The 23,423-nt window shown below is 31.8% G+C and overlaps 2 protein-coding genes and 1 long non-coding RNA gene across 4 annotated transcripts; 1 reads left to right on the top strand and 2 right to left on the bottom strand.

Moving 5' to 3' along the window:
* Window positions 1-11,171: 11,171 nt before the first annotated feature.
* Window positions 11,172-16,525, top strand: LOC120128293. The gene is made up of 6 exons (XM_039145996.1): window positions 11,172-11,762; window positions 12,410-12,633; window positions 12,962-14,629; window positions 14,715-14,878; window positions 15,056-15,242; window positions 15,347-16,525. The coding sequence occupies exons 2-6, from the start codon at window positions 12,483-12,485 to the stop codon at window positions 15,955-15,957; spliced, it is 2,781 nt and encodes a 926-aa protein (XP_039001927.1). The 5' UTR covers window positions 11,172-11,762; window positions 12,410-12,482; the 3' UTR covers window positions 15,958-16,525.
* A 610-nt stretch (window positions 16,526-17,135) lies between these two features.
* Window positions 17,136-18,675, bottom strand: LOC120128297. Its single transcript, XR_005516622.1, has 3 exons — window positions 18,473-18,675; window positions 17,501-17,579; window positions 17,136-17,431 (listed from the first exon to the last, which is right to left on the bottom strand). It is a non-coding gene; the product is annotated as an uncharacterized LOC120128297 (long non-coding RNA).
* Window positions 18,676-19,603: 928 nt separating this feature from the next.
* On the bottom strand, window positions 19,604-23,423 carry LOC120128294 (alkaline ceramidase-like). Of its 2 annotated transcripts, none has more exons than XM_039145997.1 (3): window positions 23,330-23,423; window positions 21,274-21,603; window positions 19,604-20,422 (listed from the first exon to the last, which is right to left on the bottom strand). In XM_039145997.1, exons 2-3 carry the CDS (start codon window positions 21,522-21,524, stop codon window positions 19,909-19,911), a joined length of 765 nt encoding a protein of 254 aa, XP_039001928.1. In that variant the 5' UTR covers window positions 21,525-21,603; window positions 23,330-23,423; the 3' UTR covers window positions 19,604-19,908. The 2 variants fall into 2 exon arrangements, with proteins under 2 accessions (XP_039001928.1, XP_039001929.1); XM_039145998.1 differs by having other exon boundaries at window positions 21,274-21,573; window positions 23,330-23,420.

The following is a 23,423-nucleotide window of genomic DNA, read 5'->3' as shown; positions in this document are numbered from 1 at the left end:
AATAATTCAATGATTATTTGAATATATATTGAAGGTTATTTAGTAATTATTAAAAGAAATTAAGGGTTAAATGGTCATTTGATCATTCAAGGAATGATATACACGTGAAAAGGGAGAGAACTCTCCAGAGTGCTCTTCTCTTTTCTTCTTCTTCATACGTGGGAGAGCAAGCCAAAGGTAAGTTTCTTTGTTTGTAAATGAATTGTTGATTTTAAGGTTGGGTTTTGATTATTAGATGATAACTAAGCTTAAGGAAAGCTTAAATCATCTTAAAAACAAAGGATGGAGGGGTTAAGAGAGATTAAAGATTTGGAGTTTTTATATGAAACTTTGGAAAAGAATTGATAAGTAGAATTTGAAGTTAAATTTGACTTGTCAATGGTTAAATTAAGAGATTTGGAGTGTTAGAATTGGAATTAGAACACATTGAAAATTTGGTATGATTTTTGAATCTCATATGGAAGATAGGATTTTGAGGTTTAAGATGAAATAAATGAATATAGATTGGTTTAAGTATGTATACTAGAGTTAAGAATGAAAAGGGGATGATATATGAAGGGTTTGAGTGGAAATGAAGTAATTTTCGGGTTGAAAATATGATTTCTGGGCAAGGGGAATCGGTACCCATTCAAGGGGAACCGATACCCCTTCAAACGACAGAATTCCAGAATGTCTTGAGGGAATCGATACCCCCATGGTAGGGAACCGATTCCCCCTAAAGGAAAATGCGAATATTGGTTTAATAAGTTCGTTTAAGTTGCTAGTATCCAATTACAAGGTGTAGGTATCTAATGATTACCTCGAAATGTACATTTATGTAGATTCTACGCATAAAGAATTCCGGAACGTTTGGCAAGTAAGATTGATCAAGGGGAAAGATAAGAGATTTGAATTGACTAGTGAGGCCAGGTGAGTGCATATTAATTAGTTTATGGTGCTAAATGGAAACAAGACTTGCGACAAGTCTATTTCCTCTGTTAGAATGCATGAATATATGATTATACGTATATGAATGACATGAATTGTATGTATGCATGATTATATGTGTTAACATGCTTTGAATGTAATGTTATGAGAAGTATGTGCTATGTAATGTATATATATGAACATATGTGAAACTGAACTATGTGACTGCATGAGAAAGATATGAGCCATATGACATGATATATGTGAACATGAGAAAACAAAGTATAAGATATGAACTATGTGATCCTATGAGAATGTGAAAGAAGCTATGAGCTTATATGGCATGTGATATGAAAGTGTATATGTGAAATGATATGAAATATATATGTGAAAACAAGTATATGTTATGAGATCAATGATTACACGTACATGTGATACGTGACTGAAAAGAAAGGATAAGTGGTTATAAGAGAAAGAATATGAATAATTAATGTGAACTGTTATAAATGATAATGCCCATGTTATGTGATATGAGAGCTAGGGGTATAGTTGGCATGCCAAGGGTCGAGGGTTTACCTATGTTCTTCTGGACATATGGACTGTTTACCTATGTTCTTCGGGACATATGGACTGATTACCTATGTTCTTCGGAACATACGGACTGTTTACCTATGTCCTTCGGGACATATGGACTGATTACCTAGGTTCTTCGGAATCTATGGACTGGTCATTCGGGACATTGATCGAGCTGTGGTGACAGCATATGTGTGCACAACCTCAATGTACTCACATACCTTAAGTTCTCACTAGTGTACATGGGCTAATAAAGTGATTAAACAAGCATACTGAATGTGATATGTATACGATGGGGTTATAAGTGGTTTGAAATGTGTTACGTGAACCATATGATGTTGTGTGTGTATAGTGTTTGATTGAAAAGGTTAACAATAAAAGTATGTGATTACATGATAAACTGTTAATGATGAATTATGTGTCTGTATGTATTTACTGTAATTAATCTGATATGATTTTATATGATACGAAGAATGCATGGAATTGGTATAACATGATAGAACAGAACATGCATGTATTGATATATGTTATGAAGTGCATTGTAAGTTGTTATGCCTCACTAAGTCTTCGACTTAGCGTGTGATTGTTTCACGCGTAGGTTTCGAGAAGAGTAAAGAGTAATGCGGAGCAAGACAGGTCAGTTTTCCTTACCAAATGTCAGATCAGAAAATGTATGTACTGTTTACAGAGTGTAGTTGGCATGTAGTCTAAAGATATAAATGGTATGAACTCTGATATCTGTTGTAAACGCTTTGAAATAAATTAAATGTTATCAAAGTTTTTAAATTACCCACTATTTTATACGAATACATGTTTAAAAAGTCAATGTGACACTTCGGACTCGTATCCGGGTCGGATACGAGTTGGGGGTGTTACAACGCTACCATGTTAACATTGTTTAAAAAAATAATATTTTAATCAGTATTATTATTTATAAAATGTATTAACTTTTTTTTATATAAATTAAGGATTAAATGTAACTAAAAATAATAAAAACTAAATTAGTAAAAACTATAAATATTAATAGCTACCTTCAAATGCTATTTAGAATTATTTATTGTAGATTATCTAAATTTGAAATGCAATTATTAAAAAATTAATTAATTATAAATATGTGTCACATTTAGGCTTGTAAACGAACCGAACACATGAACGGAGGTATGTTCATGTTTGTTCATTTAATAAATAAACGAACATAAACGAACACGAACATAAACGAACAAATTTTTTTTTGTTCATGTTCGTTCATTAAGGAATATAGCTTGTTCATGTTCGTTCATTAAGGAATATAGTTTGTTCATGTTCGTTCATTAAGGAATATAGCTTGTTCATGTTCGTTCATTTAATAAATAAACGAACACGAGCGAACGAACATAAACGAACACGAACGAACGAACGTAAGCGAACACAATAAACGAACAACACAAACTCAAAAAAAAACTTATTCGAACACAACAAACGAATGTAAAAAAAGTAAACAACAAGAATAACAACTTAAAATTCATTAATTTGTTCGAATACGACAAAAACATACATTAATCATAAATAAGCTATATGAACATAATAAAGTCTTAAAGTTAATTTGTTCAACAAAACAGTCTTCTTGAAATCCAAACAACTTCAATAATCTTCGTAACATATTCAACTTGCCCTCTGTTCGAACATAAATGAACGAACATAAACGAACATATAATCGAACGTTCACGAATATAAATTAACGAACGAGCTCTTTGTTCATGTTCGTTCATTTAATTAAACGAAAGCAAAATCTTGTTCATGTTCGTTCATTTAATAAATAAACGCACATAAACAAACTTTCCGCCGCACGGTTCATGAACGATTCGCTGAACGTTCAGTTCATTTACAGGCTAGTCACATTATATCGAAGCACATTTATAGTTTTGTTTTTCATGAAGTCTTTGGTGACAATGGAACAAAAAAATTAAGCATATGCAGGGTTAGCCACCAACAGAATCCCCCACCACTCCACTCAAGTTCTACATGATTTTACGTTCATTATTCCATATGTTCCTTTTTCTTTTGTTAATTGAAGTTCATTGTTTGATAGGTTGAAAGTCGATTAGAAATTTAAATTTTGATGTTATAGACGAATAATATTAGATAAAAAAGATTATTTTATAATATGTATATGTGATATTAATATGAGAAAATCGCCTTGATAAATCTGCTACGTCGGTAGAGACATGTACCTTCTAAAAATTGTTTTTCATACAATATATCTTTATGAAAAATATCATTTTTAATAAATAACATTATTTTAATATCATTTTAATAAAAATATTATTTTAAATATTATTCTCATAAATTAACCGAAAAACTATCAATGACATCAAATAATTAATTTCAATGACTCATATTTCCACTTTAATTCCTATACTCATTAGTCAACTCATACTGTTATTTAAATAAAGTAAACATTTTTCAAGGATGGAAAATTTTCCAACCCTTAAAATAACATAATTAAAATCATCTCGATATGTATTGACTTGATTAAGAAAAAACATTTTTTAATTTCAAAATTATATTGTAAATAGTAAATTTTAAATCTATAAAGATCGAATTTATTTATTTAATAGTAGAGAAAATAATTTAAACCAATCCCCATGGTAGAAAAACTCAATTGATTCATTTAACAATTAAGGACTAATTTCTTCAAAAAAAATTATTAAGGACTAATTTAATCAAGTTCCTGTAATAGAAGGACCAAAAAAAAGTTGTATTGCCGTTGCCAACGGTTAAAAACAAACAATGCTATTTCTTTTCTTTTACTTTTGTCCCTTTCTTTACCTTCTTTTGTTTTTTTTTTCAATAAATAAAAAAATAAAATAAAATTTTACTCATAAATAGTTAATACAACAATCATCATTTATGATATTTCTATAAATAAGATTAAACTCAATCATATCTAATTCTTCCATTTATATATATTTTTATATAAATTTGTAGTTTTTTTTATAAAAAAACAAATATAAATTTGTAAGTAAAATATTTAGTTATCTATAACAATACGAACGTTTTGAAAAGTTGTGTAGTAATTGAATCTGGATGTAATTGCGTATAATTATATAAATGTATCAATTTGTAGGTTATGTTGAATTGATTAATGATAATTAGTGTAATTATGTGCATAGCTATATTCTTCAATTTTATAATCAATATTATTTTTTATATCCATGTTTTATGATATTCTTTTATACTTAAAACATTATGAATTTTTACAAAAAAAAAATATTTTTGATATAGCTGCACTTCATTAAAAGTAAAATAAAAACAATATATTTATTTTAAATAATATATCAATATTTAATTTATCAATAATATATTAAATTATATACCATTAATGCATCAAATATAATATCTTTAATCACCAATTATTTAACAGAACAATTTATATGGATTTTACATAACTTGCTTATGCTAAAATCTAAAACCAAAAGTGGATTAGTTAAATAAAAATAATAATAATAAAGGCAGGGGTTGTTTAGACAAATATGCTGTAGCAAATTGATATCAGTTCTCACTAGACAACCACCAACTTCATGAACTTTCATGAGTTTATGAGTTTATGAATTGGTTTCTTAAATTCAAATTAATGTAAATTATGGCCTAACCTTATCATTTATATGCCAACCATTTATATGCTTTATTTTTTAGTTACTGGAATAAGTTAATACCATTAACTTTTGATTTATTGTTTCTCAAAACTTGATGTTCAATCTTGTTTAACCAATAAATCATATATTTATAGATGAATATGATTATAACTTTCTACATCCCATACCACCAATAGTGTTTTCAAACACATTCAAATTTCAGCTAAAATGCCTCTATTCTTCTAAATTCAGATTAGATCGTATCAAGTACGGTTATAGGAACCATTCTTTTTACTTTTTGTTGTACTCTCGTTTCTTAGGGTTTCGTCTTGATTAAATCCAGATTGACTCGTGTCGCACACCTGACTTTGGTGGGTGAGTCTCCGACCGGAGATTTTCCGCATAGACAAAGACTCAAACTGGAGACCTGTTTGAACGATACCAAGCTGCTTACCATTTGAGTCGATCCCGTTGATTAGGAGCGATTATTTTAAACTAATTTTTTCATTAATAATGTCAATATTTAAACCCTTAACATCTATTTATTTTTTATGTGTCCCCTGAGAATCTTATCCCAATCAACACCCTTTAATAATATTGAATATCGTTGAAACCAAGTAATAAAAAGGAACCACAATTCTAGCATGCACAAAGGAGAAGGAAAACAAAAACCTTATGTCACCTCTTAATATAAGAAAAAAGACAAAAATAAAATAAAGGAATATTTATAAATAATTATATTAATTTATTATGTTTAATTAGTTTATGTTAATTCTGATTTATTTATTAAATCAAACCAATCAAATTATGAAATACATTATTAAAAAATAAATAATCTTGAACATCTTTAAGTAAAAAAAACTCTGCTTGATGTGATCCCTTAAAAATAAGAAAAAAATGAAATTGTTATTTTCAATAATATCTTAATTTTTATATTTTACATAATTTGTTATAATTACTTAAGTTTAGCTTTTAATTATTTTCATAATATAAAGAATTTTAAATAAAAATATTAATATATTAAAATTATTTCCATATACATGATAGATCACAATAAGAAATGAAAGAAGTTTCTAATAAAGAAAGTTTTACGTTGGGATAAAGCAACATTTAATTTATGAAATTTGCTATGTTTTATCTAATTGATTTTTAACCTTTTTTTCACATTTATTTCTGAATTGAAGAAACAATATAAATGTAGGAATGTATAAAATATATAATAAAAATTATTAATGTATCAATAAAAGGAAACTTAACACGATATAAGTACGTGATATAAACATTAACAAGACATAACCATATAAATATTTTGAAATTTATATAATATAAATCATTATTTAAAAATTACATTGGATAATAATTTTAAAAACAACAAGATAGTGAAAAACTCTATTGGTTTTTCTTCTTCAGAGTTTGTGTCATTTTTTATAGATTAGGTTAATCTTTTTTTTATTTAGTTGACGATAACACTGATTTCGATGTTGATTATTGATCACTGGTTCTCTTTTCTATTTATTTCTTTTTAAATTTTTTTAATAAAAATAATTTTATCTTTGTTGAACGTTTTTCTCTGCCTTTGTACTTAAATTTAACTTAAAATATAATTTGGTACTTCAATTTTTATCCAATTAGATATAAAAATTTATTTATTTTTAAATTGATATTTGAATTTGACTTATTAATTTAAATTGATTACATTTTAAATTTTTATTTACATAAAATAATAAAGTTTATGTACCAAAGTGAACAAAAAATTCAAATTCATTTGCCCAATTAAGAGAAAAAATTAAGTATCAAATTAAAACTATCAATACACATAATTATTCATGTACCAGTAGAAGATTCAATAGTTGTAGCGATTCATTCGTCCTTAATCCTAAAGAATAACTCCCAGTTGAAAAGGTTCTCGAACAGCTGTCCAGATATCAATATCTTTGACTTCTTATTGAGAAGTATAATAAGTTATTTTATATAACATAAATAATTATTTTATATATACGGTAAATTATAATTGTGATACAAAATATATACTTGTATAAAAATTGTAGGATATCGGTGAGAGTGGGGGAGGGTGGCGCGGCCGGTCGGCGGGCCAGCTGCCCCTGGCCGGCTCCTCACATCACATGCGCATTGGTCAACCATTAAAGCTCATTGCTTTCGGAAAATGTTGTTTTTGCATCTTCCATGCTTTAGTTTTCCCCACAAGCAATCCCCTTGCCTTTGACGCCTGTAGTTTTTTAAATTAATAAGAATAATTAATTTTATTAAATAAATAAAAATTATAATAAAAAGTTTTGTTTATTTTTAACGCGAGTGATCAAAACAGAATCAAAAAGTAAAATTGTATATGATTTTAATAAAAAAAATAGTTTAGTGACAAACAAAATCGCAATAATAGATGAATGACTAAATATATAATTTATCCTAATAAATATTTAAGATAAAATTTAGAATATTTAAATTCAAAATTGGATTTAATCAGGAATTGACCGGGGACATGTAAGAGGAGAGCCCCTCCTGAAAATTTAAGTTATAATATATTTAAAATTTTTATGTATTTTTTTATTGAATTATGTTTTTATGTCCCATAAATTTTATAAATTTGTCTCCCCCTAAAATTTTAAAAATTCGTCTCTTAATTTAAAATTATACGCGGATTCTTAATTATAATACCATTATGGATATTGACTTTAAGAAAAGAGAGAACAATGGTGGGTGGCTTCCACTACCATAATTCCATCATAAATTTGCACTAATACTCTACTTGTATTCCATGTAACAATTTTATTTTATTGGTCTAAGTATAATCTTTAAAAACAATTTATGTATACATATACCCATATGAGTACACAATACATTTACAATGAATAATAAATACATGTTTGTAAAGATATAATTAATTTAATTGTTGAAAGTTCACTATTTTAATGAGTGAGTGGTATTAACATCTTTTGTTTAAGATTCAAATCTTATCTTCTCTAGTAATTATAGAAAATATGATGATTATTAGAATAAATCAGAGATAATTATACAATATGTTATCAAATTATGTCCATCATTTTAAATTTTAAAATATTATATATCAATCGTCAAACTACCAAATCGTTCCACTTTGATTATTTCGTTTAACTCTATTGATTAAAGAAACTAATATATTTTTGAAGGTTACGAGAATTAAACTCGTGACTTAAAAAATTCTTATGACCTTCAAAAACAAAATATCTTTTAGAAGGCCATTGTTATACCTGTAGAGGTTCTCCTCTACGAGCAACACCTATGTTATACCTCCAAAGATACTTTTTCACAAGCAACACAAATAGTATATTTATAGATATATTCCTCCGCCAACAATAACCTCTCCATTTATCACAGCTTTCGAGGGAATTATTCTATAAGAAGAAACCTTCAGGGGGTCTCATATTTGTTGCCCAACCATAAACACTTGACAATATATTAGTAGACTACAACATCAAATATCTAATAAGTGGTCATATTCATATACTTTGTCAGTCTACGAATAACCATGATAATTCTAGGCTTGACATCAACATTATGGGTCGATATTTAAACTCCATTGCAAGACTAAAAGAGAGATTGGACCTTCTAAACTATTCATCATTTGCCTCACTCTTCCTTGACCTAACATCTTCTACACTCTCCTAAAAAAGACCAACTAAGACTCTTTGTTTAAATCAGAATGGGTGAACCACCTACGGCTACTAAGACCCCCATTGTTCACATTAACACCCGTGTTCATTTCTTAAGACCTTCAAAAACAAATTAATTTTTTTAGGTCACGAGTTCAATTCTCAAGACCTTAAAAAAATTACTGGAGTCAATGACACGTTAACAGAAGGATAAAAATATAACAACACTGATAGTTTGAGGATTGGAATAAAATGTTCTAAATTTTAAGGATTAATTTAGAATAAAGTTCATAGTTTAAGGACCAACGTAAAATATTTCAAAATTTAAAGATCAATTTAACGTTAGATAAGGCCTTAGGGACCTCCTCCTCTGGAATTAACTCAATAAATTAAAACATTGATAACAAAAATATATTTAAATTTATACTATAATATATAAAGTAAAAAATTCATAATTATACTAATTGAACTAAATCCCATAAATTAATTATATTATTCAAACAAGATATCATAAATCGAAAAAAAATATTGATTTTTAAAAAATAGATAATGAATTGTTTATAGAATTAGAAGAGTATATTAAAATTAATTCAAAACTATTAATTTAAGATGACGGATGAGATCATTGCTCATACGGGAATTATCCCATTCCTTTCACAAATGTGTAGAAGTCACTCAAAAATATAATTTTATTTTTATAGTTGTACTCTCACGCGTTTTGTGTTGTTTATTCATTTTATTTATTAATTGCTATTGAATTATACATGTTATTCATGTCTAAGAAAATATATATTATTTTTTATATTTATTAATATTCAATTTATTGATTGAGTAATCTTAATTAGGTATAAAGTCTCATTATACCGACGACTTTTTAAATTCAATTTGCTTCATTGATAATATTATGATTCAAAATATTAACATTATATTTTATTTATTAACTGATTAATCTAGATTAAATATTGTAACGGTTCATTACGTGGTAACCCTTTCAATTTAGTTTGTTCTATTCATATTGTATGATTCGAATACTTGATCTTATTTAAGAGATTCAATATATAATCCCACTAAATAAATTGATTCAATCTTATATTATATTTAAAAATAATATTTCAACAAAAAATTTAACAGGACACAATGAAAATAATTTATATAGTAATATATTTGATAATGTATTTAAATTTTTAGTATATTTAATAATTTAAATATGTGTAGTATTATTATATGAAAAAATACGACACGTGTATCCATACATATTAAATATATAGTGACATTTATATTTGTATTTTTGTACAATTTTCAACCTTCACCAATTGATTAACATTGATCATTTTTAAAAGGTAATACAATATAGTTATTTCTTTTATTTTTTAACTTATATCACCTAATTACATTTTTATTTAGAATAGTAGTATTTTTTTTTACAAAAATAAATTTTGTTTAAACCGATCTAATTTAGATTCTACCCTATAAATTCTAGTAAAAAAATCTATTTCAAAATTCAATTAAAAAAATAACTCTATCAAATTATATCATATCAAAATTGGTCAATTTCATTTTTTTACCATCCTAATTTTCAATAATAACTCAAGTTATAATATAAATTCGAATTAAATCTAAATCTAACAAAACTCATTAACAAAACTAATATAATTTATAATAGGATAAACTGTACGTTTAATACACAACCATTATTTTTGTTTTGTTTTGATAATCCAACTATTATTTTTTTAAAATCATATATAACATTACATTTTTGTTTCGTTTTGATCACTTTTCGTCAAAAAAATAACAGAACTATTGACATGAAATTTTCTTATTTTTTTCAATGATAACGTGACATTACTTTATGATGACATTTCAGAATCATCGTTAATGTTTTAACGGTAGGTGACCAAAATGAAACTAAAATGTAACGTTAGATATGTTTTTGATAAAAAAAAAAGTAGTTAGATAGCTAAATGGAACAAATATGATAGTTGAGGTACTAAATGTGTAGTTTACTCTTTATAATAATATTTTCATTTTTATTTCTCAAAATTGCTTTAAAAGTGGGGTCCAATTAAAAAAAACCAACTATCACGTCTTCTGTTCCCAACTATTGACGACTTCATTTGTCTTTGGCCAACAAACTTTGTAATGTTAAGCCTCTCTTTTTCTCTCTTCTACCATCACTTTTTCTTATTTCTTTTGAAGCTTCCCTGCTCTATTTTTCTTTGTTTTCACCTGATTTTCCCAGTCTATAATGTCTGCACATTCCCAGTTTTCTTCATGAAGAATTCAAGGGTCGGTGCCAGATTAAAGCCATTATTTTCTTCCTTTTCCTGGTTGTCCAAACATGCCACCATCACCACCCACAACTTCACCTTCTCTTCTCTCTTTTGATTACTGTTATTTCTTATATTTCATTTTTTAATTTTTTTTACTCTGGTTTTTTGTTTGTTTGAGGGAAAGGTTTGTGCTAGATGCTAGCTTCTGAGGTCGAAGAATTTAAGTAGAAATTTCCTAAAAAAAGAAAAAAATCAGATTTGATTTGTTTTTCATCAGATTTTTTTAAAAAAATACTGTTTTGGGTGTTCATGGAAAGCTTGGTTCTTGGCTGCTTATCAATGGAAGAAGTGAGAATTTGTTTGTTTCAAGTAATTTGAGATATGGCATTCAAGGAGAGTTCTTTTTTTCTTTTATTAGAAATGACAAAAAAAAAAACTACCCAGTTTTTGAAGCACTTCAAGTACGTTAATTTTACAAAAACAGTATAATTCAGGCCTTTTTTTCATCTATGGGAATTCAGCTTTAGGCCATGCAAAAAGGCACAGTCTTCAAGGAGTTCACTGTATCAGAGACTTTGATCGCTTCCCCAAGTTGATGATTTTGCTTGTCTTTTTGTTGATTTCAAGAGCTCATCAATCTGTAATCTTCAGTTTCAGTTGATCTTTCCATTGAAGTGAAGATCCAAGAAAAAAGGGAGGGAAAAAGTAGTTAACAGTTTCCTTGAGGCACTGGTTTTAAGGCAAAAAGAAAGGTAGTTTAATGATACCTTGGCATCCAAAGGAAGGTTTTGCCCTTTGAAGCTTGTGGTTTACTCCCCTTTGGGGAAACTTGAGTTGTTGAAATTGATTTTTTAATTTTATTTTTTTAACCTTTTATGGTAATAACATATCAGCTGCCTTTTCTGTGTTTGTTGCTCTCCTCTAGTTCTTTCTGGTTTGGGGGTCTTATTTTTCTTCCTTCTCTTATCAAATCAATCAGTTCTCTGATTCTACATTTTTTTAGAGTTTATGTGACATTATTGGTCTATGATTTAGGTAGTGCATGAAGGAAATTAGTCATATTTGTGTAAGAAAAGGGCTTACAAGGGAAGGTTTTAGCATTGTTTAAAGAAAGTTATGAACTGATGTCTCTAAAACCTGATCTGTTGAAGGAATTGTCTGTTTTTTTTTTTTTTGCCTATCAATGTCTCTTCTCCAGTTTCTTGCAGATCAGTCATGTGATTCATTTGTTGTGAATGATGAATTTGTCTACAATTTCATGAATCCGACATGGTCAATTTTCAGTTTCTGGTTTGAACATGTAGCAAACTCTATGATTAAGATGTGCCCTTTTGCCTCCCTTGTTCTTATGTTGTATCTCTTCGTTATGTCCTAACTGTTGATTCTATCTGTTTATCAGATTCGGAGTCGGCTCAGCATACTATTTTTTGATTCCGTGAGCATTATAATCTCGTTTAAAGACTGTATTTATCATGGGGAAAAGATCGAATAGTCGCCCTCTTCAATATGAGAAGGATCAGTTGGGCTGTATATGGGGATTGATAACTATGTTCGATTTCCGTCATGGTCGAATGACTCAGAGACTGCTTTCGGATCGAAGACGTGAGAATGACGATGCAGTTGGTAAGTTCTGTAAGGAATTTAATAGCATTTTTTACTACAAGTGGATTTTTGCTTTGTTTGAGGTTGCAAAAGTGATTTATAAGCGGCCTTTCGGATTGTTCTTATAGCATTTATAGATTTTTTGGTTCGTTCATATCTTTATGTCCGAAATCTGTTTTTTATATGTAGTTAGAAATTTGATTGCTCGGACTTAGTTGTGAATGTCAGATACGAATACGCATTAGACAAGGCTATGTTCACATACCCATGTCTGAATGAGCGTTTCGTATAGGGTGCAAAATGAATAGTCGGAGCAACATTGGTTCTAAGCACTCTTTTAATTTTGCAGGTATGGGAAATTCAATAAATAAACTTGACGTGTCAACTAGTTTGGGTGAAGAGAAGGCAATGGCGACGGATATCTGTAAGCCTAGTGTGAAGGCACTCCTAGAAGAAGAAATGTCGAGAGAGCAAGTTACTAAGAAAGAAGCAAATAATACTGAACATGAAGCAAAAGAGTTTGGTTCGGGGGAAGGAGACAACAGAAGGAAGAACCGGAAAAGAAAAAACAAAACTCGCAAGAAAAGTTCCGGTAACAGTCTGGATGTCGATGCTGCCAAGAACTTGGCATTGGAAGTATCTTGTCAGCATAAACCCGAGCAACAACCTACAAACAGTCTTGATGTAGACAATCTTGTAGAGGAGTTTTGTCAGGAAATGGGTAAAAAACGAAATAATTGTGTGAATCATGATCAGCCTGCCGAAGACCATATGCAGCGAAGCCGGGAGAATTCCAGTTTTGAAGAAAGATTGAGTGAGGCTATTAAGTTCTTAGTAAGCCAGAAGCTTATTAACAGGAACCAACTTATGGAAGGTGGGGAACTCCAAGCCTCGAAAGAAGTAATGGATGCACTTCAAGTTTTGAGTTTAGATGAGGAATTGTTTTTGAATCTTCTTCGAGATCCTAACTCACTGCTGGTGAAATATGTTAAACACTTGCCGGATGCTCAAGATGAAGAGTCTAAGCCTCTTGCCGGATCTAACTTTTTAGAGAAGGAGCCTGTTGGTTTAAAGCAATCAAATGAACCTGTTAATAGAAAACAGCGGAATTTCTTTAGAAGAAAGTCCAAGTCTCAGGAAAGAGATTCATTGGAGGGAAATAAGGTTTCTGAAGGTTCCACTAGTATTGTAGTTTTGAAGCCTGGGCCGACATGCTCACAAACGCCTGAAACTGGAAGCAGCCGTGGCTCATTGCCGGAACCTAAACACATCATCAGACATCAAGAGCCGAATGAGAAAGTTGGTTCCCACTTTTTTCTGGCTGAAATAAAAAGAAAGTGGAAACATGCTATGGGAAGAGAGCAACATAGATTCCCCACCAATGAAATATCCAAAAGAGTTTCGGGTGAGCGGAGAAATCCAGGGGACGCTGGAGGATTTAAGGAATATATCACAATGAAATCTCCAACTAAAGACCATTTCTTTATTGAAAGAGTTGCCAAACCTTCCAGTACTGTCAAAAAAGGAGAGAGGGCAAGAAAGCTAAAGAACTCTGAAACGAGTATAGATTGTGAGACTAATTTTTCCAGGCATTCGAACATCTATATCGAGGCAAAGAAACATCTCTCTGAGATGCTAACAAATGGAGTCAATAATGTGGATCTTTCAAGCAGACAGGTCCCGAAAACCTTGGGGAGGATTCTTTGTCTCCCTGATTATAACTCTTCCCCTGTAGGCAGCCCTAGGAGGAGCTCAGAGCCTAGTTTTATAACTCCACAAACGAGATTTGCTGGCTCTGACAAATTCCTTAAAGTGGATGAAAACAATGAACTCAACAATGTCAGTCATACAACTCAAGCAGCTAAGGAACTGGAGATCCAGCTTTGCATTTCTGATCATAAAACCGGTGATGAAGTCCAAGGCGATGATATAGTTTCAGATAAACTCGACACTTTTGTGAATGATGACGGAGGGGATCAAAATGATCGTTTTACTAAAGACGAAACGAGTTGCGGAGGTATTATATTGCATCTATTGAATTTATGATGCAATCATGAATATTGAGGTTTATTAATAGTTCACCTTCATAAAAAATTATGCAGGTGACGTGAGTATTGTTAAAGAAACTGAAATGATTGTTCAGGAAGAAACTAAGACCTTGGATTCTTCTTATGGGACAAGTGACTCTTCAATTACTAGAGATGACAAAATTGTTGATGTATCTGAAGTTTGTGATGAAAAGCAATATCTGGAATGTTCTAAACAGGTAGCGTAACGTCATTTGCTCATGTATATATATTGTGATGTGAATTAAGTAGCTCATAGTGACGAATATTCGCAATGCTCGAAAAATAGACTTCTAATTATCTCGTCATTGTTCCATTTTGTTGTATGAACTGTACATGTTACGTCTCGCCTTACTGGTTTTATTTTTTATCTCCAGGAGTTGTCTGAAGAGGACCAACAGTCATTTTCTCCGTTACCATCTCCATCAAATTCGTCAGTCGCCAAAAAGGTTGAAGGTCTAGAGAGTGTTAGTGATGTACACGAGCGGCCAAGTCCCGTATCAGTTCTTGAGCCAATATTTGCAGATGATGTTATCAGCCCTGCTAGCATCAGATCAATTTCTGGTAGGCATTCGAGAAAAGCCTTATGTTTATTTCATATTCTGAATTTGTTTTCAACTTTGCTGTGCCACAGTTCGGATAATTCCAATTTTTTCACCAATCCTCAGGTGAAACATCCATCCAACCGCTAAGAATTCGATTTGAAGAACATGGTTCTTCAGCAAACCTCAGTAGGCGTTTTAAAACTTGTATGGATGATAAGGAATCGATACTTGAGCATGTAAAGGCAGTGCTACAAGCCTCAAGTTTCGACTGGGATGAACTATACATTAGGTCACTTTCTTCAGACCAGCTTCTTGACCCTTTGTTGCTCGATGAGGTAGAATACTTACCCAACCAACTTTGTCATGACAAAAAACTGTTCTTTGACTGCATTAACGAAGTTCTCGTGGAGGTATGTGGGTACTATTTTGGTTCCCCCGGCGTGTCATTTGTTAAAACTAACATCCGGCCTCTTCCGAACATGAAAAATACCATTGAAGAGATCTGGAATAGAGTTTATTGGCATGTGCTCCCGATGCCGCTGCCTCGCAGTTTAGACCAGGTAGTCAGAAAAGACTTGGCCAAGACAGGAACATGGATGGATCTTCAACTCGATGCAGATTTTATCAGTGTTGAGATTGGTGAAGATATCCTTGACGACTTAGTGGAAGACACTATAACATGCTACATAATAAGTCCTGAATGTGAATATCATGCTGGAGGGCTAGAAAAGTGACATCAACTTGTACAAGGCAACTGACTCGGTTTTGTTCATACTTACTCGAATAATGCCTCTCCAAAGTTCAGAGTGGGAGAAAAGCAAGCTAATCAAGTCCCAACAAGCGAGAAGGGATTCATTTAACTCTCCCTTCTAAGTCTTTTTATCAGATGCCACGACTGCGTTTTTGTAACCTTGCCACGTCGAATAACCATCAACCCGAAGATCTTACTAGTGACTTTAGGAGCTTCGCGTTTCATGTGCAGAGATCCATTGCAAAGCCAACGCCCGACTTCAGAGGCCTTTCTTGGTTTAGTTTAATCAATAACTAAACTGCACTGCAGTGTCATTTCGAAAACTGCTATATCATAGTAATTGAGTTTATAGAATTTAGTGTGTATTTGCTTGTGTGAATGGTGTGTTCTTTGATTGGCTTCATCCATTCCTAGGGTTTGGTTAACTGGTTTTCTTCCTTGTTATACGTGTTTGCTTGTGTATTTGGAGCTGTGAGTGTATACGAGTGAAGTGATTGACTACTTTGATAGATTTCATATGCCTGGTTAATATAAATATATATATGTATGCATGCATGTATGTATGCACATGTAGAAGCTATGATTGCTGAAAATAATAACACTGAACATATTGTAAAAAAAGCAAATATGAGGGTAAGTGCAGAACTATAACTCAGCTCTTTTATCCTTTTATTACCGAAGTTAATCGGAGTTTTGATATGTTACCTAATTCATCATCATGCCCACGTTGACAACTAAAACGCAGTCAAATGCCATGGGAAAACATGGTCCTATAAAAGAAGTACAGCCCATGAATTTATTACGAAATGTCAGAGCAACTAGACCCATAAAATTCAAGCCATTAACGGAAAAAAAATGGCCATCTGAAACGTTTTTCAAACAGAACCATTCATTTGGAACTCAATAAATAACACCATTGAATTACCTAAGAGAAGCCAGGCCAAATTTCACCTAATGCCCTGCTCTAATGAAGAGGCCCCAGAAGGGCATTTTCCCAAAAAAGAGGACAAAGGGAAACACAAGGACCAATTATAATGTAATTTCTCTAAAGAATCTTGCATATACTAATACATTGATCTAACGAACAAAAGCTTCAAAATTTCTTGCATATTTCCATTTGGGAAAAGTGTTTACAACTCATTAAATACAATAGAAAGTACGTAGCATTTTGCTACAATCAACCACTTAAGACAACAAGTTACTTCAGTTTTTTCTTTACCTGTAATTGTGAAGTTGGAGGAACGGCTCTCTTCCTAGAAAATGCACTACTTCTGCCATCTAAATCCTCATCACCATCATCTTCGTCAACCAGGTCTCTACCAGAAGGGGTAGTGGAGTCCTGGTTCTTGGATGCTTTTCTTTTTCCAGCACCCAACTTGGCAGATAGTTTTCTTGCAACAGGGTCATTAGAGAGTCCAACTTTCGATTGGCGCGGAACCTTTGCTTCGAGTCCAATCCTCTTAAAAGCCTATGAGAATGGTGCATGAATACATGTCAAGGCTATGTTAGAAGATAGTTACACTGACCTTTCTGGCCGAGCTTCTGGTTCTACTTCCAATACTTTTCATGTGCAGATCCATTCATTTTATTTATCCATTGTTCAGCCTGTATGTCACTCATGTCAATAATAAACCGATAAACTGATCGATGGTTCCCAAGAAAAAACAAACTGTGACTCCTCGACTCAGACATAACAGGAACTGCCAAGAGCACTAGATGCACTCCAGACAGTTGAACTTGTATAAAACATGAGACACGAGGTACAGAAAGAGCAGTCACTCGAGTGAAGCGCAGTATGTGTATTTAAGTGTTTTTGTATGCAAGTCTATGCATGCACATGGAATAAGATCAAGATGAATAATCATGATGATAAACTATAAATAGTGAGGCAATTAAATCCCACAAAACATGCTGAAAGTTTTCCTTTTCGTTTCTTGGCTAATATGCATGATTGTATTATGATCCCATACAAATGCATTAACAACACTAATCATGACACAATTATAACCAAAGCTTTCTTCTTTTTTCATTATGTTGATATCTACGAGTAGAAACTATGATCATAATCACAGAATTCTCAATAAATACAGCAAATTATTACATTCAGTATCCAAATGGAAAATAAAATCAACCAGTACATGGATTGAAGTAATCTAAAAACAACGTAGGACTTAAACCCATAGCTTCAAGACTCCAAGGTCTCCTTCAAACATCAATAATATAATCAAATCTCGACATCTCCATGTCATGTACTAGTAACGAAGCACTATATTTTCTTTCCAACTACCATACAATCCCAGCTGTTCAGACTTCAGACCTAAAATCTAAAAAAAAAAAAAATAGTAAGCTAATCATCGAAGACAATACAATCAATGATGAATAAGACTCTAACATAGAGACAAGTAGAAACACGGATCATCATTCATGACCTGTTTACTAAAAAACATGAAAATTCATTAACCATTACGATTAAAAGAGAAAACGAAAGAGATATTTACCAATTTCGATGAGTTATTCAGCGTAACTATTTTAGGAGGCCCAGGTTTCTTTGGCGTTTCCGTTGTCATTGGTCTATGTTCCAAGGGCTCGGCGGCACTTCAAAATGACGGCGGAAGTGTTCGGTCGGCACCGGCAATAGGCAGCTTGAATTCCAATTTGCTTACAAGTTTTTAGCCCCAAAACGAACAATAACAGTAACTGTCTTCGGCTTCTACTGGGTTTCTTTTCTTCTATCATAGAGTATATATATATATATATATATATTGGTACCTGAATTTGGCTTCAATATTCAATTTGGTACCTAAACATTTCTCTTATCCAATTAGGTACGTATAGAGCTGAGCACTGAAATCGAGAGAATTGAAAAATTGATTCTAATGGACTATGCGTTTAGGTTCAGGTTCTCATTTTGCAGTTGGTTTCGTATCGGTTTAACCATTAAATCTTCATAATTTGGTTCCATTTTTTTATTTTTAATGAAACTCATTTGTTTCCAATCAAATTATAATAAAAAATGATGTTCCCAATCAAACCCATTTTGAAGTCATTCTTTTTGTTGAATTTTGTTATAGGATAAATTTAAATGAAGAAACCCCTAAACCAAATAATATTAATTTTGTCAATTTAAATATGTGTTTTCACTTGATTTATGCTTGAAATTTGCTTTCTTTGGAGGCTGGATATAAAAAATGGTGAACAATTTAAAATATCAAACCAAACATAGTGAAAAAAAATTTAGTTTTTATCGCATTCGATTTTAGTTTCATTTTTAAAAAATCGCATAGTGCAATTCAATTCATCTATTATTAACGGTTTGATGATAACTCCAATCACGTGATGAATTCTTTAAAGATTCAACACATTCGAATCACCGAAGATGGCTTCGGAAGTCAAATTCATGTACTAATTTTGACTGTGATTTTTAGTTAGAATTCACGCACGCTGGCAACCATGGTGTGATTCTTTAGAATTTTAGATGTAGGTAGTTTACATGTTCATTTTTTTTATACTAATGGTGAAGAAGTCAAAGGACAAGCAAGGGCTTTGGCTTCCATTGATAAAATGATTTAATTATCTTTGAGCCCCTCTTAAAAATAAGTAATGTGATTTATTCATTGCCACGCATTGATTTTGAAGAGCTAACTATGGGACAAACAACAACTTTTCATTCTCCATTGTTAGGCTAAAAGAGCTAGTGTTACAGTAAACCAAAATAAAAACAATATCCCACCAATAATATCAACATTAAATCATCATTTACATCAAATACATATACATATATATATATATATATATTCCTTTTTTTAAAGACACAAGGTAGAAAATAATTGTGAATCCTATGCCTCTGTCCTGCCAAAAACAACAGCTAGTTCCAAAATCAGACTGAGTTAACAAGGTTGAAGAGAGAATACCTCACCTGCATGCACCAAAGCTTTCACTGGCTCTTTGGTTTTTGTATCTTGACATAAGGAAAAACACCCAAAAAGTGGACGACTTTCGGGTTCCATTCTCGTTGCTGAGCGCGACAAAACATCAGGAACGTGTTGGCAAAATACGAATTGAAGCCCATGAGGATGTGCCATAGAGCATGACCCTGAGGGTTGAAGTACCAATTAGATATCGCCTTGCAGAACACCCTGTCAGATAGCCAACAAAGACTAGCGAGGAACAGAGTTGCTACATATAACTTTGCGAGTCGCTTTGCAGAGACGTCCTTAGTGTAGATGTAGTATTTGTACATGCGAGGGATGCAGATAAGGCAGAGAATGACATAATGCACCTTGAAGCCAAATCCAAAGCGGAAGATGGCATGGGCCACTGCATACAAAACTCCATAAAAAAACAGGAAAGTAGGCATTGTACTCCGATAGTGCCAATCGGGTGAGTAGAGGATGTAAAAATATAGAAGCATTTCCCACACCATTGGTGTTTCATCACCTTGCTGTTGCCTGAAATAAGTTGAAAAAATTACATTTCAAATCAACTTGGCAAGTACATAACATGAGCAATGATTTCTCAAGTTCACTTTCCATAGGTGTCAGTTTTCCAACAGGAGTAAAAGCTTTAAGCCAAAACAATAAAAAAAAGACGAGGGAAAAGAAATTGTTTATTTGCTGACATAAATTCATGCCAACAGAATATTAATTGGCCTAGCTACCTAGCAGCAATCATTCCCGAGCACAATGAACTTACAAACAACAAGACAATGTGTCTACAGGATCTGGACATTTAAAACCAATGTAAGATAAACCCTCTATTTTGCAACTTAATACATGATTAATAGAAAGTTAAAAAATTAACATTATTAGTTAGCACATTCGATTTGATTTTATATTATCCACATAACCCATTCAAGTTAATGCAACATATTAAGCGTTGGTCCAATACATCTACTTGAAAAGATGTGCTAAAGGAACCATAGAACAAAGGGAGAAAGGAGTTAAAAGAAGCTTTATGCAAATTTCTTTTACTTAGGAGACAGTAGTTAAACATTTCTACCGAATTCCAAAAGTACACAAGTGTGATAAGAGAAAAGAACATTTATTACTATTATTATTTTTGTTTGGGGTTTGAGGGGAGAGGTATCAGCTGACTGTTGTTTTTGTTAGTTGTGGTATCAGCAGGCTGTTGAAAGTAAAGCAACTAAGTCCAAAAACCAATGAAATAAATACAGAAGATCTTTCAAACAGACACACGGTAACAATATTTTCTAAAATTGAATCTCTGTTGGAGACGTTCATCTAATATCTGAAGGTTTGGGGGGAATGATAATGGAAGTGCAAGTAAAAAAAATACTTACATGTGCTGTAATGTGGCATGGTATATCATGCTCCCAATGGCAAGTATCATGTTAGATATGTGAAGGACACTAAACCTCTTCTCAAAGCGTTGTCTCAAGGCATTTACAAGGCCAATGAGTGCCAAAAGAATGCCTGGGACATTGGATATTGTGTTAAAAAACTCAGCAATGTAAGACGAGTGAGCATAGTTTTTCTCACACCAGTCAGTGGATGTGACAGGACCCCAAAAGCTTGATAATCCATCTTCCATTTAGTACCGAGTATGCCAAAAATATACGATTGTTCAACTGAGGCACCTTTTGCAAAAATGTTGCGCAACTGTCACAAACCTGCAATTAATGTCACACAGAACTGAGATAATGAGATCACATAAAATGACAAAAAATATAAACAAGAACCATGTCTAGTTGACGGATGTCCTTTTATTCAATACAAGAGAAAAAAAGATGTTAACTAAAAGACAAATATCATAATACCATTAAACTACAACATATGCCCACCAATTGAGAGGGACACATAAAGTGACCCTTTTACTAGCTAGTAAAATGAATAAGGGCCCTTGTGCAACCCAACATAGCCATGAAGTGAAAAAATAAGAAAAAAAAATCAAATCAGGTGATATTCTGGCCTTCAGTTTCATAAGAACAGTGTTGTCAGCAACTTTCAACTAAAGGTAAAATCTTTAACATCAGCTTCTGAGGCGGAACTCCGCATTAAGGAACTTGCAAAATCTTTTATGCCAGCTATATTCTGGATTCTCTGTATCTGATGCAATCTTAATGTTATTCCAGTGTTTCACCCCCTTTTAAACTTATTAAACGGCAGTCTCCTTTGTTTCAAAGAGAACGCCAGCACACTTGCATCCAAATATAGGTTTAGATCTAGAGAATAAGTCAAAAAAAGCAACCCCAGGATAATTACCTGGAATCCAAGTAAAAGTCCATATAAAACCTACTTGCCCCATCGTAATTTCCGATTTTCAATAAGATATCTATTTTAAATTAGTTTCTAGCTGTCAATCTCTATTTATGTCCACTGATCTCTCTGCAAGAAGAGACTACTTCATACTCCAGAACAGTTCTGAACTAAAGATAAAACTAGTTAATCACACATGATATAAACTATAGAATTTATATTCTACAGATGATATAAGCTATAAAATCATTATACTCACACATCCCATCTGACATTGGTCTCCAATATGGAAAGACATCATGCAGAAATAAGCTACATATCACATAGAAGTTGATATAAACAATTCAGCCATAAACAGACTTCTATAAACCCCATAAGAACACCAATCTTATCAATCCCCGATAAACTATGGACACCACATCAGCATCTTACTCTAGTTCAAGCGTTCCAAAGTGAATGCTGAGATAGAGGCACTAGTTAGGATCACTACCTATTCTAAAAATTAACTCATAGAATAGACTGCATTAAACCTATAGCAAATAAAGAAAAATAGGTAATTATCTAATAAATCCAATTACTGATCGAAATCCCATTTCATCGCTTTAGAACCTCCCTTATACCCATTTTGCCTAAAGAATCTGGTCAATGATATATTCTTAAAGATCCAGCACTTCAAATTCCATTCAATCTTCAACCAAAGCCTAGACCCTAAATTCAAAATTGGCCTCAGCATACTGAATATCTCATAGGGGACCCCCCAAAATCCAAATTAATACTCAAGAAAAATAACCTACAATTATAGCACTTAAATTCCCTATTTAAACAACATGGCATTGTCCATCAACTAGTTCCTTCCTGATTCATTTTTCCATCATTAAAAGATCAAAGTTTGGCAGCAAATTAATATAGATAAATTATAAATTTGAGGAAATAAAAACATCATAGTGTACTATCCTTAAAAACCCATCAACAAAAAACAAACATCCCATTGAAATTTGACCTTATCCTTTAAAACCCGTTCTAAAAATGTAAATCTAACGGATATTCAATAACAGAATTGCCCATATTTTACCATAAAAATTAAAACAAAATACATAAAAAGTAGAAAACGCCTGAAAGGAACTTGAATTAGAAACTAACCTTTTATAACAAATCAGATCTTGGGGTTTCAACGAAGCTAATTAAACTACACTCTTTCACTTTTTATTTATTTATTTAGGTTTATATAGGGTTA

Source organism: Hibiscus syriacus, unplaced genomic scaffold (assembly GCF_006381635.1).
Source record: "Hibiscus syriacus cultivar Baekdansim isolate YM2019G1 unplaced genomic scaffold, ASM638163v2 tig00110478_pilon, whole genome shotgun sequence".
NCBI lineage: Eukaryota > Viridiplantae > Streptophyta > Magnoliopsida > Malvales > Malvaceae > Hibiscus > Hibiscus syriacus.
This window is presented reverse-complemented; position numbering and strand designations above follow the sequence as displayed.

Coding starts and splice junctions, on each gene's coding strand:
- LOC120128293 (XM_039145996.1), top strand. CDS start 12,483: ATGGGGAAAAGATCGAATAGTCGCCCTCTTCAATATGAGAAGGATCAG. Junction 14,630..14,714: donor AGACGAAACGAGTTGCGGAG/GTATTATATTGC, acceptor AAAATTATGCAG/GTGACGTGAGTATTGTTAAA. Junction 14,879..15,055: donor ATCTGGAATGTTCTAAACAG/GTAGCGTAACGT, acceptor TTTTATCTCCAG/GAGTTGTCTGAAGAGGACCA.
- LOC120128294 (XM_039145997.1), bottom strand. CDS start 21,524: ATGGAAGATGGATTATCAAGCTTTTGGGGTCCTGTCACATCCACTGAC. Junction 20,423..21,273: donor CATGCCACATTACAGCACAT/GTAAGTATTTTT, acceptor AACTTATTTCAG/GCAACAGCAAGGTGATGAAA.